This window comes from Lagopus muta, chromosome 1 (assembly GCF_023343835.1).
Source record: "Lagopus muta isolate bLagMut1 chromosome 1, bLagMut1 primary, whole genome shotgun sequence".
Taxonomy (NCBI): Eukaryota; Metazoa; Chordata; class Aves; order Galliformes; family Phasianidae; genus Lagopus; species Lagopus muta.
The window spans coordinates 72,579,202-72,595,870 of record NC_064433.1 but is presented as its reverse complement, the minus strand read 5'-3'; the positions used below and the strand labels follow the sequence as shown (position 1 = coordinate 72,595,870).

The 16,669-nt window shown below is 36.5% G+C and overlaps 1 protein-coding gene across 2 annotated transcripts in view; it reads right to left on the bottom strand.

The window, feature by feature from the left end:
• Positions 1-4,282: 4,282 nt before the first annotated feature.
• Positions 4,283-16,669, bottom strand: part of C1H12orf4 (chromosome 1 C12orf4 homolog) — a 26,298-nt gene continuing 13,911 nt past the window's right edge. The window contains exons 11-14 of one of the 2 annotated variants that reach the window (XM_048933890.1): positions 15,409-15,611; positions 8,798-8,855; positions 7,443-7,510; positions 4,283-6,437 (exon numbers count right to left, since the gene is read on the bottom strand). In XM_048933890.1, the coding sequence (XP_048789847.1) occupies positions 6,345-6,437; positions 7,443-7,510; positions 8,798-8,855; positions 15,409-15,611 (422 nt within the window). In that variant the 3' untranslated portion in view covers positions 4,283-6,344. Of the gene's footprint in view, positions 6,438-7,442; positions 7,511-8,797; positions 8,856-13,638; positions 14,950-15,408; positions 15,612-16,669 lie in introns of those variants that run through there. The other variant, XM_048933891.1, reaches the window with a different exon arrangement.

Genomic DNA, 16,669 nt, shown 5'->3' with positions numbered 1-16,669 from the left:
CTGCAGTTTGTATGTCTTAACAGGAAGGCTCCATAAACAAAGCTGAGCAGGCTACTTATCAACACAAGAGTGGTATGTATCATTTTGCATTTAGTAACATCAGCTTGCAGGACTTACCCATGATTTATGGACTGCTTGAAAGAAAGAACCACTTCCACGGGCAGGAAAAATGACCAAAAATGGCTAAAAATATATCCAAAATAACAACTGGTTGTCAAACAGTGGTTTCCAAAAAGCTAGTCAACAGAAGCATTCACATACTCTCGTGTAGCTGGTCAAGCTCATGTCATCTGACCTGCTGCAATTTCCGCTGTTTATTGGTGAACAAGAGAAGATTTACGTCTCAAAAAGGAGGCTTCTTTGGCTTGTGCTGGTAGAGATTTTGCTGCGGAAATAGGCAGGCAGAAAAGTGATAATATGGATGCACACAAGGAGGGGCAGGCCCTTGTTTGTGGAGTGATGCTATTTCTGCCTGGATTTCAAAGTGTTCATTGGAACAAAGTTGAAACAGTCACTATAAATTACTTGTATGAATGAGTACAGAGCATTTTGGAGAATTATAATTTATGCTGGGCAGATGCTGTTATGGTTCAGTTTAAGGCACTTAAAATAAGACTTTTGGGAGACTACCAAACCAGCTTCAAGTCTGGTAACAACTCAGCTCAAGACACTGAATTTATATGTACAGGTTCCATTACTGTGAGGAGGAAAACAGGCCTTGAACTACTATTGAAACCACTAGGTTCAAAGACGGTCTGGTAATAGTCAACACTGCAGCAAACAAAGCAATGTACGTTAGGAAAGAGATGATAATGCCATGTTCACATGACTCTCCTTGTCTGGACCCAAATCAACTCAACTAAAAGATTTGCTACCCAACACTTTGTCTTTCACAGTAAAAACATCTTGAAGGAATGGGGAATTCTTCATGGTAAGCTGATTTGTACACATTTAAAACTGGTTAGCATATCAAGTCAACTTGAAAAAAGATGTCTGTCTAGATTCAGCTGGTCATGCACGTGCTTCCCAATGACAGAACAGTAGGAGGGAGAAATCAATCCAATTCTTCTGAGAAATCATAAAGGCAGACATCAAGCTCAATTTTGGTCTCCACTAGGCAGCTTGAGAGTGCTTTATAAAACAATAGCAAAGCTGTAACCTCATGTCATTTTGTAAATTACACAGCGGTTGTCCCTTCATTCACATAGAAATGCTTACACATTAGGAGACCGATTTCTAAGTTTTTTACTAATAATGCTTCCATAACTTTTATATATTTTTCTTTGCTCAGTTTTATCCCTGTACATTAAGTCCCTTCTTGGAATTCGCAGTGGAAAACTGTCTCCTGTTTAATCATGGCACCTACCATGGCTCTTCTGACAAGTTAAGATATGGTTCAGTAGTCTGCTTTGAGTTCATTTATGGTTTAAAAAACTTCTATGACTTAAAAAGCTACTAGCGTTTCCTTTTTTTTTTTTTCTTTCTGTGTTACAGATAATATTTCATTCTAGCTGCTCATATTTATATGTATGCATTACAAATATGACACAAGAAACTTACTTTGTTCTGTGACTTTTTTTCCTTTAGAGGTACAAATACTTGTCCACACTGGAGAACACTACTCAGTCTTTCCCCAAAAGCACCTAAGATTGGTTGACAGCACTGTTTCACACCTATTCTGAAAGCCAAGAAACTGATAAGACAAGATCCATGCATCGTGTACTTCAGTCCATACTGCATTTCCCATTAAAAAAAAAAAAAAAATTCACAGTGAAGAAAGTCCCCAGAGGAAGATTATCTCAACGTAACTCTTGAGCTGGACTTGACTTGTTAGAGTAACAGGGCAGAACTTACTAGACCTACTTCACATCTTATATTGACTAGTTTCAAAGCCTTTTATCTTTCAAAATCTTCACGGTGAATGCTGTTTTTAAAAATTATTGTTATATGCAAGATATTCCAGCAGATCTGTGAATTGAAATAATAAACTGTGAATCACTTATATTTTCCTAGGATCTGCACTAATCTTCAGGAATTAATCTTAAAAAGAGCTTTACATGTTTCTGATGGATTCCTCTATAGCCTAAAGTCACCACAGCAGCATGGACTGTACAGAGAAAGAAGTCAGTGCATTCCAAACTGGATATGAGATGCTGCAGTTTTGCTGTCCATGTTTAGCTGCTACTTATCTACAGAAATATTTGGGAATGTAAATTTTATTGGGGACGTAAAAGATCTGCTTATAGGTATTCATACAAAAATGGCTATGTCTGAGCTCATTCAGATTATCAGTTAAATTGTTTTCATTAGACACGCTCCCAGCCTAGTTATGTGCTGAGTTTTTGATGTGAATCTTGACAAACACTGTCACTGTATAGTTTCCCATTAAGTACAGGAGCCCACCAATTTGAATACTTGCTCAACTTCTCCAAGATCAATGATTTTCAGTTTATTTTTCTCTCTGTGGAGATGCTCTTCTACAACTTTATTTACTTTAAGAATATCGATGAAGGTAGCCCTTGGAGGTAGTCTACAAGCACAGCAAATTTTGCATAGATACTTAGTTTATCACTGTCTTGCTTTTTCTGACTGACAGGAATGATCTCTGAATGCAGCTCCTCGTGATGTATTCTCACTTTGTTCCCCCTACTTCTGAACTTTGTGGTAAGATTACAATTTCATGTTTAAACGTAATTTTAGTATAACGTCAAGCCCTCGCACTTACACAAGCAGAAACAAGGTTGTTTGTAATTGCAGTTAACAATCCATTCTTCTAATTTTGTGGTCCCGTGGGACTGCAATTTTGTGGTCGCTACTGAAACCTGCCACATCCAGCATGCGGGACGAAATAACAAGTTTATTTTTGTACAACACTAATGGTCTTCCTGATACCACAGTGAAACAAAGACACAAGAAGACAGACATTCCTTTACATTTCTGACTTGGCCTGAATACCAGGCAACAGCATTGTATGTTTGGGTATAGTACAGACAAGAAACAGTACTATTAGTGACATTTAAGACCAATGCTCAAAATACTGTACAAGCATAAGTTAAACTTTTCTCTGTCAAGGGGAAAAGCCAGGCATGGAACAAATGAACTGATCAGCTCAATGCTCACATAAATAACAGACCTGGATTAGCTGTGATTTCCTCCTTTAATTTATACTCTCTCTCCATAACTGCCTTCTGTGGCTTTGCTCATTTCTCATACAATGGGAAAAGTTGTGAAATAACATATTCCAGTTGCGCTTCTTCAACTTATGTTCTGTTATGCAGAGTGGACTACTGTAGAAGGAAATACCTCAGATCCAATTTCTTATCTCTCTAGGCAGTGATAGCTCCTAACAGTGGAACTTCCATAATTACAACAGGGTAAAATCATTCTGGCGAGAACTGTACCTATAAATCTGTTATTTCTCTTCATAGCAAGAACAACTCACTGAATACAAGCCCAGCCACAAACACAATTCAAGACATTTTTTAAGGTATTCAGTAGTGTTAATCTTTCAAGGAATGTTGATGTGCATGCACTAACAGAAAATCTGCCTATCAAGTTGTTTTCCTCTTAATATCAAACAATTTCTTGTGGTGCAAATAGGATTTCTCACAAGGCTTTATTTAAATTGCATTTGTGGTACTACTGGTCTGTACAGCTGCAGGATACAGATCAATCAGAAAGGGCAGTTTAGGTCATCTCAGTTCTGTATTCTGATTTTCTATAACAAATGAGACCTAAAGATCACTGTCAACACTTTCCTGTGTTCCTATCTGTGTGAACAGATAGGAAGAGCAGCAATAACAGATTTATCAAGAATTCTCATGACAAATTTTGGCAGCTCAATACAATGTTTAAAAGGGACAATGTTACATACAGTTTTAAGCATAACTAATAGTTTCCCTGCACTTCCATCATTTTGCCTTTCCAAAACCTCACCACTAGATTTTTTTAGTTTGTTTTTATTTTTTAATCAAAGACCAGTTGGTAATTAGGGTGAATTTTACATATTCATATTTCAATACTCCACTGAGAACTGAAATCACAGAGCTTCAAAAAATTAAAAACAGTAAGGTTTATCATAAAAGGTAATTTTTTTCTAAGAAATTTCTTGCATTTTTACAACAAAAATTACCAAATTAAGTAGTATTTCTTGGGATTTTGTCAAAATAGGAGAACATGGATGCAATTTTTGTTAACAGTTTGACAGTATAAGCCAGATGATTTGCTAAAGGATTTATGATGTTCTACAGGTTGTTTGTTGGTAGATAAACTGACTGGAGAGAAAAAAAAAAACCACCCAATTCCATAACCCAGACCTCTTTTATAACACAGAGTAAGTCTTAGCATCGATAAAACAAAGGAGTACTCTGCTAGCACATCTTTCAGAAACAGAACCATGGTTAGAGCACTTCCTTTTCTCATACTGGAGTTTGATTTCAGCTTCCAATCAGCAATGTAAAATGAGCTCAAATAGGATTAATCAAGCTCCTTCTAAATAAGCATACATCCTTATTTTCTAGAAAAGCAAATTAGGTCATTACTTGCACGACTTTTGTTTCGAAGCTGCTGGCACAGCAAATGAAAGCAGTTGATAGTTCAGCAATAGGTATCAGACAGGAGACTTCTGTACCACATGAAGGATTCAATAAAAATACCAAGCTAAGCTAATAAAATACTGAGCTAAGAATTTGTTACTTACACAGTGAATTTATAAATATCATGAACTGATTTATATTACTTCAGTTCTGTAAGGATTCTAAATTGCAACTTCTTCAGAGCAAAATTTTACCTTCTTCACATCTACTAAACTAAGTAAGATAATAAGTCACACTGACAAAAGTAAATAATTTCAAATGTATTTACAGTTTTCAAATGCAGAATCTAACAATCCATAGAAAGACTGCATATTCAAAGTGAGCTCTACCAGGATTCCCAGTGATTTCTATAGAACAGAACTGTGGACTTCAGAAACCTACCTGAGACCTTCGCTACCTCAGCTGCTTTCTTGTGATGCTAACTCCTCTAGGAACCCTGTAAATACCAGCTTCAGACAGGATTTTCCCCGTGCCTAGTCTCTACTACACTAGAATTTAAGAATTGCTTCCAGTCACTAGTGTTCAAAAATAAGTCAAAAAGCTTGAGTGTCCCAACATGGGTTAAAAGCAGCTTTTTTCTGCAGGGAAGTAGGAGGTTATGAGATTGCTTATTTTTCAGTAAAAATTGAATCCTGTCATAAAGAAAATACCATAAAATAAAGAAGGAGTGATAATTTCAAAAAAGCAAAATTATAGATATATTGATTACTTTTTAATAATTCCAGTGATTTACAAAATGTCTTTCTTGCAGTGAGGGGCCCAAAACTGGACACAGAACTCCAGGTGTGGCCTCACCAGAGCTGAGTACAGGGGGACAATCACTGCCCTGTTCCTGCTGGCAACACATAATGCAAGCCAGGATGCCATTGGTCTTGTTGGCCACCCAGGCACACTGCTGGCTCATATTCAGCCAAACATCGATCGATACCCCCAGGTCCATTTCCTCTACAATCAATTAGGGCTTCAAGCTGTGCCAGGGGAGATTTAGGCTGGATGTTAGGAAATAGTACTTCTCTGGAAGAGTGGTCAGGCACTGGAATGAGCTGCCCAGGGAGGTGGTGCAGTCACTGCCCCTGCAGGTGTTCAAGGAACGTTTACATTTCGTGTTGAGGGATAAGGTTTAGTGAGAACTATTGGTTGGACTGGATGATCTTGTAGGTCTTTTCCAACCTTGGTGTTTCTGTGATTCTATGAAAATGCAACAGGATAAAGAGTTCTCTCATGTTTTTTATTTTATAATGGTTAAATGCTGAAATGAAGCAGTAAAACACTTTATTTTGTGGTCACCTTTAAAAGACAACTCTGACAAATGATATCAAAATTATTCAAAGGAGATACGTGACATCATTTTTTCCTCCTTTAACTATCACTGAGAACATTTAGAATCTGTTTTTAAAATCATCACCTGTTCTGCCCAGAGGATCCTACTTCTTCCATAAGCCCTTATTCCTACTATCTGTATGAAAATCATTTCTGCAGATTCCCTAAGACTAGCTGCATTTAATTTCTTTCAGAAAAAGATGAAGAATTCAATATTAATGCATGCTGAAAAAGAATGAAAGAGGTAAAAATGAAATGCTAACATCCAAATACAGGTAGCATTTTATCTTTTATTCTAATAACATTATTCTTGAAATTGCAACAAACTTCAATTCAGGATCATCAGGCTTCAGAGAAGTGAAATTCCAGTACCGATTCTCCAGAACCTTTTCTTCTGTCAATAGGATACAACCTACTTTCGCACAAAATTCAGTGCTTAGAGGTTAGAGTTAATGTAGAGGATACTCGGAAGATTTGGGGTAGCATGTTACTCAGCTGGTAAAACAATTCCTCAGAAATTGTCTGGGGAAAAAAAAGATAAAGTAGTAAGCTTCGGTTTTTTTTTGCTGTACTTTAGAAGAATGGAATCTCTCTAAACTTTATTTTTGACATCTAAGAGTATTGTTTTTCAGAAGGCCAAAAAGATTTTTTATGTAATGCATGCTATAATTCTATTTAATTCAATAAAAAAATGGACCAAAATACTGTTTGTGTATTCATGTGACATATCTGTCCCCAGTAGATTTCTTGTTCCAAGTACTTCTGTCTAGAAGAATGAGAATAGTGCTCTTTGCTATATACAGGACTCCTGCTCCCTGAATTCCAGAATTATATTCTGCTTCATTTACTCTTATCTTCCTCTTGTTCCTTAGTTTATGACTCCTGAACAAATACATGCTATTTCTTTCCTAAGATAACACTGATTTTTTAGACAACTTTCAGCACCACTTTTCATAATGAAAACAAAACACAGAAAATCACCAGCAACAAACAACAAAAACACCTCAGTGTTGGCCATGCTTGGAAAGATTCCTGTTCCTGAAGATGAGTTTAAGCTCCAAATTAAATCATTTAGGAATCTTCATTACAATTCACTTCAAACATCTAGTCTAATGATTTTGTGGAAGCATAAATGAACTCTCTTCATTGCAATTTTCCAAGATGCTCAACAGTATGACTAACAAAAGCCTAACATTATATAATGCAAGGTTCATCTCATCAGAGAAAATAAGAGCAAATGATATCTTTTTCAAAGTTTATATATATTCACTATTCAGAAAGACAAATTTCACAGTTTGAATTTTTAGTACTCCCAGGATATTCTAAAGGATACCCCAAAATATAAAACCCTTTTATTCCTATTTTGTAAGCAAGGAATCAAAACAACAATGGACTAGTTTAAACTCAAACAAACACAGCAAAAAACAAACAAACAGGACACAGCAAAGAAATCAAACCTAAGTATACTGACATTTAACTTCTTGTTTGTATCTAACCCAGGGGACTATTGAAACTTGTTCAACCCACCTGTGGTACCAAGAATTGTACAGTCCGAGAAATTCCTCCATCCCATGAGGCCATTTCCATCATGAAACCTAAAAACCAATATTCATAATACATAATTCATAATGGATTACTTATACATGCTTCCCTCTTAATTACACTCTTACCTAGCAATGAGGAGGTTAGGAAGTTTTCATATGCAGTTAGGATTTTAACTGTCTTTAGTATTGTCATTGTTATTCATATTCATATCTGACCTGGCTAATCTACTTTGAAACCTTATTTAACTGGAAAATCTAATGAGGAATTGCTCAGAAAATTTGTTGAAGATAAAAAAAAAAACCCACTTACAGTACAGAAACAGTGTTCATCAGCAGAAGTGAGAGGTTTCTCCAGACATGACTGCTATGTGTTCTTCCAATAGCTAGCTTTCACTTTAGAAATAACTCTTTCCTTTAGATCAGTTATGATCAACTGTATGCTCAACAGAAGTCTAACATTATATAATGTAAAGTTCATTTCATCAGAGAAAATAAGAGCCAATAATATCTTTTTCAAAGCTTATATATATTCACTATTTGGAAAGACAAACATGCCTGAACTAACTTACAAAGAAAAAACATGGTGTTTATTGCTCAACTTAAGATTTTGATTTTACGCTAGCATTTCTTAACTGTAACTGATGAACGATAAAGTCCACAGGAATACATTGCTGACAGTTAAGGATTTTTGGAAAAATACTATATAATGAAAGTGATTACATGGATACTCCATTACTAAATCACTAAAGGTCACAACAGCACAAAGTTCCTAAAGTATGTAGTAGAGAGAACACTACACTACTTACACTTTAAATGCTCTAAATGATTGCTTGCTGTAAGTATTTAAGCACGGGACACAACAATGCAATAAGTAATAATACAATTGGAATAGATAGGAAATAAATGTTAAATCTGATGACTTTCCAGCAAAGAGATGAGTTAGCATATAAACTAGCTTTAAAAAAAGAGTGTGGAGTTTACATTGTTTGAGGAAATTAACATAGATAAGACACTGGAAAGTATATTGACAACTGTCAGTTCCTGCCTTCCTTCAGAGATTGCTCAAAAGCAGTAAGGAGTTTTTCTTTCACTAAGTGCAACTCATAAAAATATTTTCAAAACATTTTCAGTCTTCATTCTAAGTGTGAGATTATTTCCTGATGCTTAAAATAGCCCAAGAGTAACATGGTAGTTAATAATCTCAAAGAAAAAAATACCAGTATTTTAATAAACAATAAGTTACTGAAACAACTTTTTTGGAGCAGTGGGAAATATACAGCTTGAGCTAAAATCACCAAATTCAACTCTAGAAGTGAGCTGCAGCATTCACTAACATACCTTTGACACATTTGAACACAAGTTCTGCCCTCTTTAAGCACCATGGAATGGTCATTTCCTAAAATTAAATGAATAATGAAAAGGCTCAACACAAATGGATCAACCAACAACAGCAGCAAGGAAATTCTTTAAAATAATAAATTGCCATAAAAGCATATTTTCCCATCAGGTATTCTAGCAGTATACATACATCAGAAATGAAAATTGTGACTGTCAGATTTGTGGTTCAGGTAGCAAAAAACAGGCTCCTGACCACAGCTTAACAGCAGTAACTGATGGTTACCAGGTATTCCTGATGATTCTGATTTAGGCTTATTGGCATACCCACATACCTCATGTAAAAACCTCCTCTCCTAAAGGTGATTTTTCTGAACAAACAAAAGCTAACTTCATCTGATGGATGATTTTCAGATTTAATCAGACAGCAATTTCTTATGTCAAGTTAAACAACAAGATAGGATATGAAAGCCCCACTGATATAAGTTACTGTAATATGTGGCTACGTGCACCAGTCTAAATCATTTAAGAAACAGTTTTACTACATACAACATTCTTTTCCTGTAAACCATAACATGAATTATATTAAGATGAATTTTCCTAGTTAGAGGCAGAAAGGCCGTCACAGTAAAGAGTCAGAACTTCTCAGAGAAAATAATGTCCATAATAAATAAGATCAATTTGTTCAGATGTGCTCTCCAACTAAATCTCTCTCTATATATGTCTTAATCACATAAACCTCTGCATCACAAAGTGCTGCTTTTAGGTTATACAGCACATGAATCAAACAGAACAATGCAGACAATACTATTTTCATTTCTAATCTTTATGGAAAAAATAGTTGGCCTTTGTTACAAATTAACTGCCTATGTTTGCTTTCTGTCACAATCAATGTAGGTGTTTACTGCTAGTTCTGATCACGGTTTTGGCTTGGTTTAAGAACAAATGTCTAAAAAGAAAGGTTCAGTTAATCTAAGAGCAATTCAGAAGTACATTATGTAATCAATAAAAGGACCTGGTCTAAAAAGGACTGATTGAGGCAGCAGGATATGACACTATTCCTTGGACTATTTCAGAGGAACATAGATGCTAAATCTTGTGGGCACTCAGGGAAATAATAGGTTGAACCTAGAACGTCACAGTATGCAAGCCACAAGAACAGACAATGACACAGTAGTGATTCAATTTCAATCCATCTTTAAAAAATATGTTCTTGTAATTTTGGCATGTCAGAATTTTTCTCTATATGTAAATTAACAGTAGTGAAAACAAAGGATTGAGCGAGTACCAATTCACAGCACAGCACAAAGGATAGGAAAACATAAAAAAAACCCATCACTTTTGATGAGCTTTCATTAGTAACATTCCAGCAAGTAAAAAAAAATGCCCGGGGGTTTTGGTTTGCTGTTTGAGACCACACACCACTCCGTTTTAAGATGAAAAGATCTGTTATCAGATTAACATCGCTTCTGTTGGTAAAAATAAAAAAGGTCAACTTCGTTGATTAGAAATACATGCTGCAAAGCTGCACCAACAGACTCTTCCCATGTGATTACCGCTTTTTTAAATTTATGAGCACATTTAAGTTTCTGCAGAAAGCCATGTCATAACCAAGTAATGAAAACACTAAATTCCAGAAACTTCTTGTGGAACAAAGCTTTCAGATCCTTTTTCAATGGTTAATTTTCAGATGTGGTGAATTAGCAAGGTGTTTACTTGAAATACACAAAACCTTCACACTGTATGAGCAGCTATACACTTCAAGGTGGGAAACTGTAAGAGGTAAAAAATTAAAGGTTAATACACACGCTGATAATCTGTCTCATAGTTGTCCAACCTTTTGGCTTGCCTGAGACACAAGGAACTAAGAGGAACTGTCTTAGGCCACATATACAATATATAATATAGTTAATGTATAGAAGAAACAATTTTTTTTAATATATATCAACTCTGACATTTTTAGTTTTATGCTTTTTTTTCTTGTAATTTCATTTCTTTTAGATCTTATCATAAAGCATTTAACTTACTGTGCTACTTTCACATAAAAAAAGAAGTTGCCGTTTAATACACAACTTAGTGAATTTACAGTTTCTGAGAAAAAGTGAATAAATGTAAGTATTACACACATTCTCTGTAAACTTGCTTTTAGCATGGCTGAATTAGTAAAATGACATATTTGTTTAGGCAAACATTACAAAAACATTAATCAGATACAAACCGTATGATTTATTGAAAACATACTGCACATTATATTGTTTGTGAGCTTTTGGAGATGTTGAAAATTACAAAGTTTGTTAGCACTGCACAAGTATTCTGGATATTTCTTCACCAGCAATCACATTTACACAGTAAATTATTTTATGAAATAACACAAGCCCAATTTTAATAATTAAATAAGAAAACTTACACGCCCACTTAATAATAAAGAACATGCATCTTCACAGGCATACACATGTAGGTAAGCTGAAATACGTTGTAGTTTAACACAGAAGGCAACTAAACACCACACAGCTGTTTACTCATTCCACTCCCCTCCACCCTTGCTCCCATTAGTGAAATGGGAGGAGAGAGTTGGGATCAAAATAGAACTCCTGTGTTGAGATAAAAACTATTTACTAAGACTAAACAGAAGGAAAGTAGGAACAAAAATGTGATGATAGTTATACATATATCTCTCTGTGTGTATGCATATACAAAGAAATATTTATAAATCCACAAAGCAATTAGTTACTACCCATCAAATGGAGTCCAGCTAATCCCCAAGCAGCAGCTGGCCCTGGTCAACTCTCCACAGCTTTATAGCCTTCTGCATGGTGTCACGTGGTAGGGAATAAACCCTTGCCTAATTCAGCAGTAGATCTTTTGCCAAGCAGCCTGGCCTGGTCCCAGTCATGGCCCTGTCAACCAACAACATTCAAAACACTGGTGTGCTATTCACACTCTCTCAGCTGAAACCAGGACAAAATATTATTACTAGTAATCACTGCACTTTATTTGCCAAGTGGCACATGTGCATGTAATGTGTAACACATCTGGCTCAATTAAACTGAAATTTAATTGACACTGTGCAGCAGGCACAAGAAGCAGAGTCAGCCCTGCACTGCACTCTCCACAACATTTCATTGTCATCTACACAGTCTGTGCTCAAGAGAAGTGCAATCAGCTGTTTAAAAATATCACTAAAACTCACAGTAATGTTAAAGTTTATGATCTTGTGGGACTGCATTACCAGCTGTCCAGGGCTGTGTGCAGCCCAGGGGTTCAATAATCTTCTCTACATATAAAAATTACTGTTCACAAATACTTGCTACACAGCCTATTTGCCTTTTATTTTTACTTAAAAACAAACAAAAAAAGAAAAAAACCCAACACTTTTGTCTTAACTCATAGAATCATTGAAGTTAGAAAAGATCTTTAAGGTCATTAAGTCCAATTGTCAATTCATCACAACCGTGCTTATTAAGCCACTCCACCACATCTCTGGGCAGCCTGTTTCAATACCTCACGACTCTTTCTGACAAGAAATTTTCTCCAAATACCCAACTGCTGCAACATGAGGCCATTACCTCTCATCCTATTGCAAGTTACCTGGAAGAAAACAAATTCCCAGCTCACAACAGCTTCCTTTCAGGCAAGTGTAAAGAATGATGAGAAAGTCTTCCCTGAGCTTCCTCTATTCCACAGTGAACAATTCCAGTTCCCTCAGTCTCTCCTTGTCAGACTCGTGCTCCAGAGGCTTCAACAGCTTCACTGCCCTTCTTTGGATACGGTCCAGGGTCTTTCTTGTAGTGAGGGTCCCCCAAAACTCTGAACCAGTACTGAGTACAGAGGGGTGATGACCTCCCTAGTCCTGCTGACTACACTGTTTCTAACACAAGCCAGGTTGGCCTCCTTGGTCACCTTGGCATACTGCTGGCTCATGTTCAGTCAGCTGATAAACAGCACCCCCAGACACTTTTCCACCATGCAGCTTTGCAGCCCCAAGCCTTTTGCATGGGGCTTGTTGTGACCAAAAGGCAGGATCCAGGAAGTGGTCTTGTTGAACCTCATACAGTTGAGCCTCAGCTCACTGATCCATCCTATCCAGATCCTCCTGTAGGGCCTTCCTGACCTCAAACAGATTAACACTTACTCCCAGCTTGGTGTCATTTGCAGAATTATTAAGGCTGCACTCAATCCCTTTTGTCCAGATCATCAATAAAAATGTTGAACAGGACTGGCCCCAGCACTGACCTGTTGACAGCTGGATTTAAGTCTATTCCTGGACCCAGCCATCCAAGCAGTTTTTTATGCAGTGAAGAGTATATCTGTCTAAGCCATGAGCTGCCAGCTTCTCCAGAAGAATGCTGTGAGACAGTATCAAAGGCTTGACTGAAGTATATGTAGACTGCATGCAGAGGTGAAGGTCAGCGAATCAGAGAAGATCAGGTTGGTCAAGCAGGACCTACCTTTCGTGACTAGCCCTGATCCCCTGGTTATCCGGCACACGCATGACAGACAGCTGCCCAAGAGCCCTGAAGTGTCCTGTTTTCTTCTGTGTTTCTATATTGATGGCAGCATAAAATGGCCTGCATGTTGAAACTACCAAGGAGCTATGCCAGCTCTAGCCATGTCATTAGAACCATTTAATTCCTCAATTCGGTTTACATTAATTTCAGTGCAATTATCAGACATTAACACCTCTGCTGTCCTAAATTTGATCTTGTCTTCCCCAGATGTTACACTGTTTCCTTCCTTTGTTAAAATTAGTGACCAGACCAGAAAAGAAAAAAAGCAATCTTGAATTTCTTGCTATTCTAGACATAAGAAAAATTAAAGAAACCATAACCTTATCTTTTTCTTACAAAAAAAAAAAAAAAAAAAAAAAAGAGTAGCTTTTTATGAAGTCCCAATAATAGTGAAATGTGATACACTCCTTACTTCTGTGATGTTATAAACATTACTCATCTACTCAACCAGCCATAAAAGAAAACCTTTCGGAAACACACAAAGCAAACTCGTGATGAATGCCTGTCACAGAGAAGGTGGCAAGTATCTTTACAGCTGTGCTCTTGGTTAACCACTTTACAAAAACTTTTTTTTTTTTTTTTTTAATGTAGGTGGTAAATGTGGATTCAAAACTGGAGCTGCTGAAGGCACCAAGTTCACGTTAACCTTCAGAGACCTGTTATTCACTCAACAACAAGTCACAGATTTGAGTTTCAAATTCAGTCATCTACAAAGCACTGTAATAGGGTATATGCTGCTAACACAGTTCATTCAGTTCAGTTTGGGCTTAACACATGCTTTACCATACAGGCCACTTTCTGCAGGCTTACTTTCTGCTAACTCAGGCAGCTACCCCTAAAAAGGACACTAATACAAAGATGCAGAAGTATATTTCTGATATAATATAATCTGCTACTAAGAGTTAACATGTATATAGAAGCATATCCTTTAGAATTTTCACTATTGGATATTTTTAACTTTTGCATTGCTTGAACTTTCACAAATCTTGCAAAAGGTATCTCAGTTTTGTATATGTTCAGATCAAATTTTGTTAAAAAAAAATAAAGAAATCAGCTATTCCATCTGTTGAAAACAATCCAAAGGTGAGCCTTTCTCTTGCTACGAGTCAAGCACTTTTACGGAAGGAATGGCAGTCTTAACATTTGTAAGGTTATTCAAAAAAAACCAAAACAATGATAATTATACATATACAAGGGTAACAGTAACGGCACCATTATCTTTTTTTCTCATTCCTTTAAGTTTCTAAACTTAACTTTTCTAAACTTCCTTAAACATAAGGAAGTGTGGCATGTAGCTGTGCTGCCTGTCTGCTAGTTCTGTCCCCACCTCCATTTCCTTTCCTGCCAGCATCTTTTGAATCAGAGAAAAGAAACTGCCAATGGTATTAAACTATAATTTATACACTGAAAAAACACATGAGAGTCAACTTCTATGAATTAGTGTCCCATGGAGGAAAGAATACGAAAGTTCAGTATATGAATCACATCTTTATCAACAGTGTCTTGCAGTATGCTGCTTCTTGCCCAGGTGGTACACGGTGGGAACACAAAAGGTAAACAAGGGCAGAAATTGAAGGTATAGATGATTAGGCATGAAGAAGGTGACCAATCAGGGCAGAGGTGAAATCTGATTACTGCTGCATAGGGCTGAGGTGATAAAGAATGGTGTTTAGGGATACAGAATTAAAAATTCTTTAAAAAACAAGCTAGTTCTGCTATTCCTAAAAACTTAGTTTTAAGATTTTCTCGATGACAATTAAAATTGGGATCTGATATAACCATTGTATCTTGCAATTCCTAAGCAATAAGTGCTGCCAAACACGTGCCATTACTTCTCTCGTTAATACTTGTGCAGCCTTGCAATGAGCTGGATCAAGAAGGGGTGGGATTAAAAACAAAGAAGTTCAGCTAACCAAAATGCTTTTAACTGCTTCAGTTCCTTAACTCTGGTCACCATATAGATACTTGTGCTATTACAACGATGTGGCAGGAGACTGGGATAAACTTCCTCATCTGTATCAAACAGCATGAAATGTGCCTCTAAAAAAAACAAAAAACTGCAAACAACTGCACTCTAGAAGCCAAAAAGAGAACAAATTTACTTACTTCTGACATATCATGTACCAACAAGAGAGGAATACTAATGGTAGTAATGTCATGTGTGCAGCAAACTTTGAGAATGTTTCTAAGTCCCATGATCGCAGGATCCCGAGCAGTTATGTTTCCAGATCTTACATTATCATCCACACAAAGATGAAATGCAACATGAATTTCAGAAAGATTTGAATGGCGAGTGATGTAGAATTCTCCTGCAGAATAACATAAAATAAAAAGGCAGAGTATCATGGCAGTGACCTATACTGAAACATACTTATTATGCAATGTAGGAGTAGAGTCAGCTAGTTAAGACAAAAAGCCAATACAAGTAGACAATACAGATCAGAACACATACATAAGGAGAGAAATAAAAGAAATGAACTGGTCTAAAATCACGGAGTATCGCTGTTTTACGTTCATCCAGCACTCAATTTCCTGCTTTAATGAATTTCACTAGCATCACAGACACCCGGTGTAGTAAGATGTAATAGTGCCAGTACAGGCGGATATGATCTAAATATAGTATGAAACAGAAAAACAAACACAGAGGAGGTATAATACTCAAAATATATTATGTAAGCACTGAATTGCAGACAGATGTGGGAGGCGGAAATACCAAAAATGGATGGGTTAAAATAAAGGATACAAAAAGTCTATGGAAAAAGGGTAATTGGTTATATTACATACATGATACATACTAGAATGCAAAAGCATCAGTGGTTATTAGAATTTAAAATAATTTGCAGCAATGGGAAGATGAGTTACAGAGTTGGTTTTGAGAAGACACCTTAAGGGAAATTTTTCAAATCAGTTTTCATTTATCAAACACAAGCAGCAAGAGGCAGATAAATTCAGGTTTCTTCATGTTACCTTCTGTTGGAGAGCAAAATGTCTAAAGTGGAGTCAACAGAGAAGTAGGTATGTGATAGCCCTACTGTTTCAGTCAACAGATAAGCATCTTTCTTTAAACCTACTTTCACTGGCAAGTCAAGACTGCATTGGGATACTGGAGAATGGGTATATAGTCCTTGCTGAGAGCCAAAGAGGAAGTAATCCCCAGCAGTGACCATCTAAGAATAATGATATACAAGTCACTGCAGCAAGATTTTACCGGGATATATCTGTTAAGGATCCAGAGTGGATTTATAATCCACTAACAAGAACCACTAACAACCATGAAAGCAATTTTAACAAGCCCTCATATTCACCTATGGGTTATGGTGGATTTATCTCCTTTCCTCTCAACTGTGCATTTTTCTTCAAGCTACTC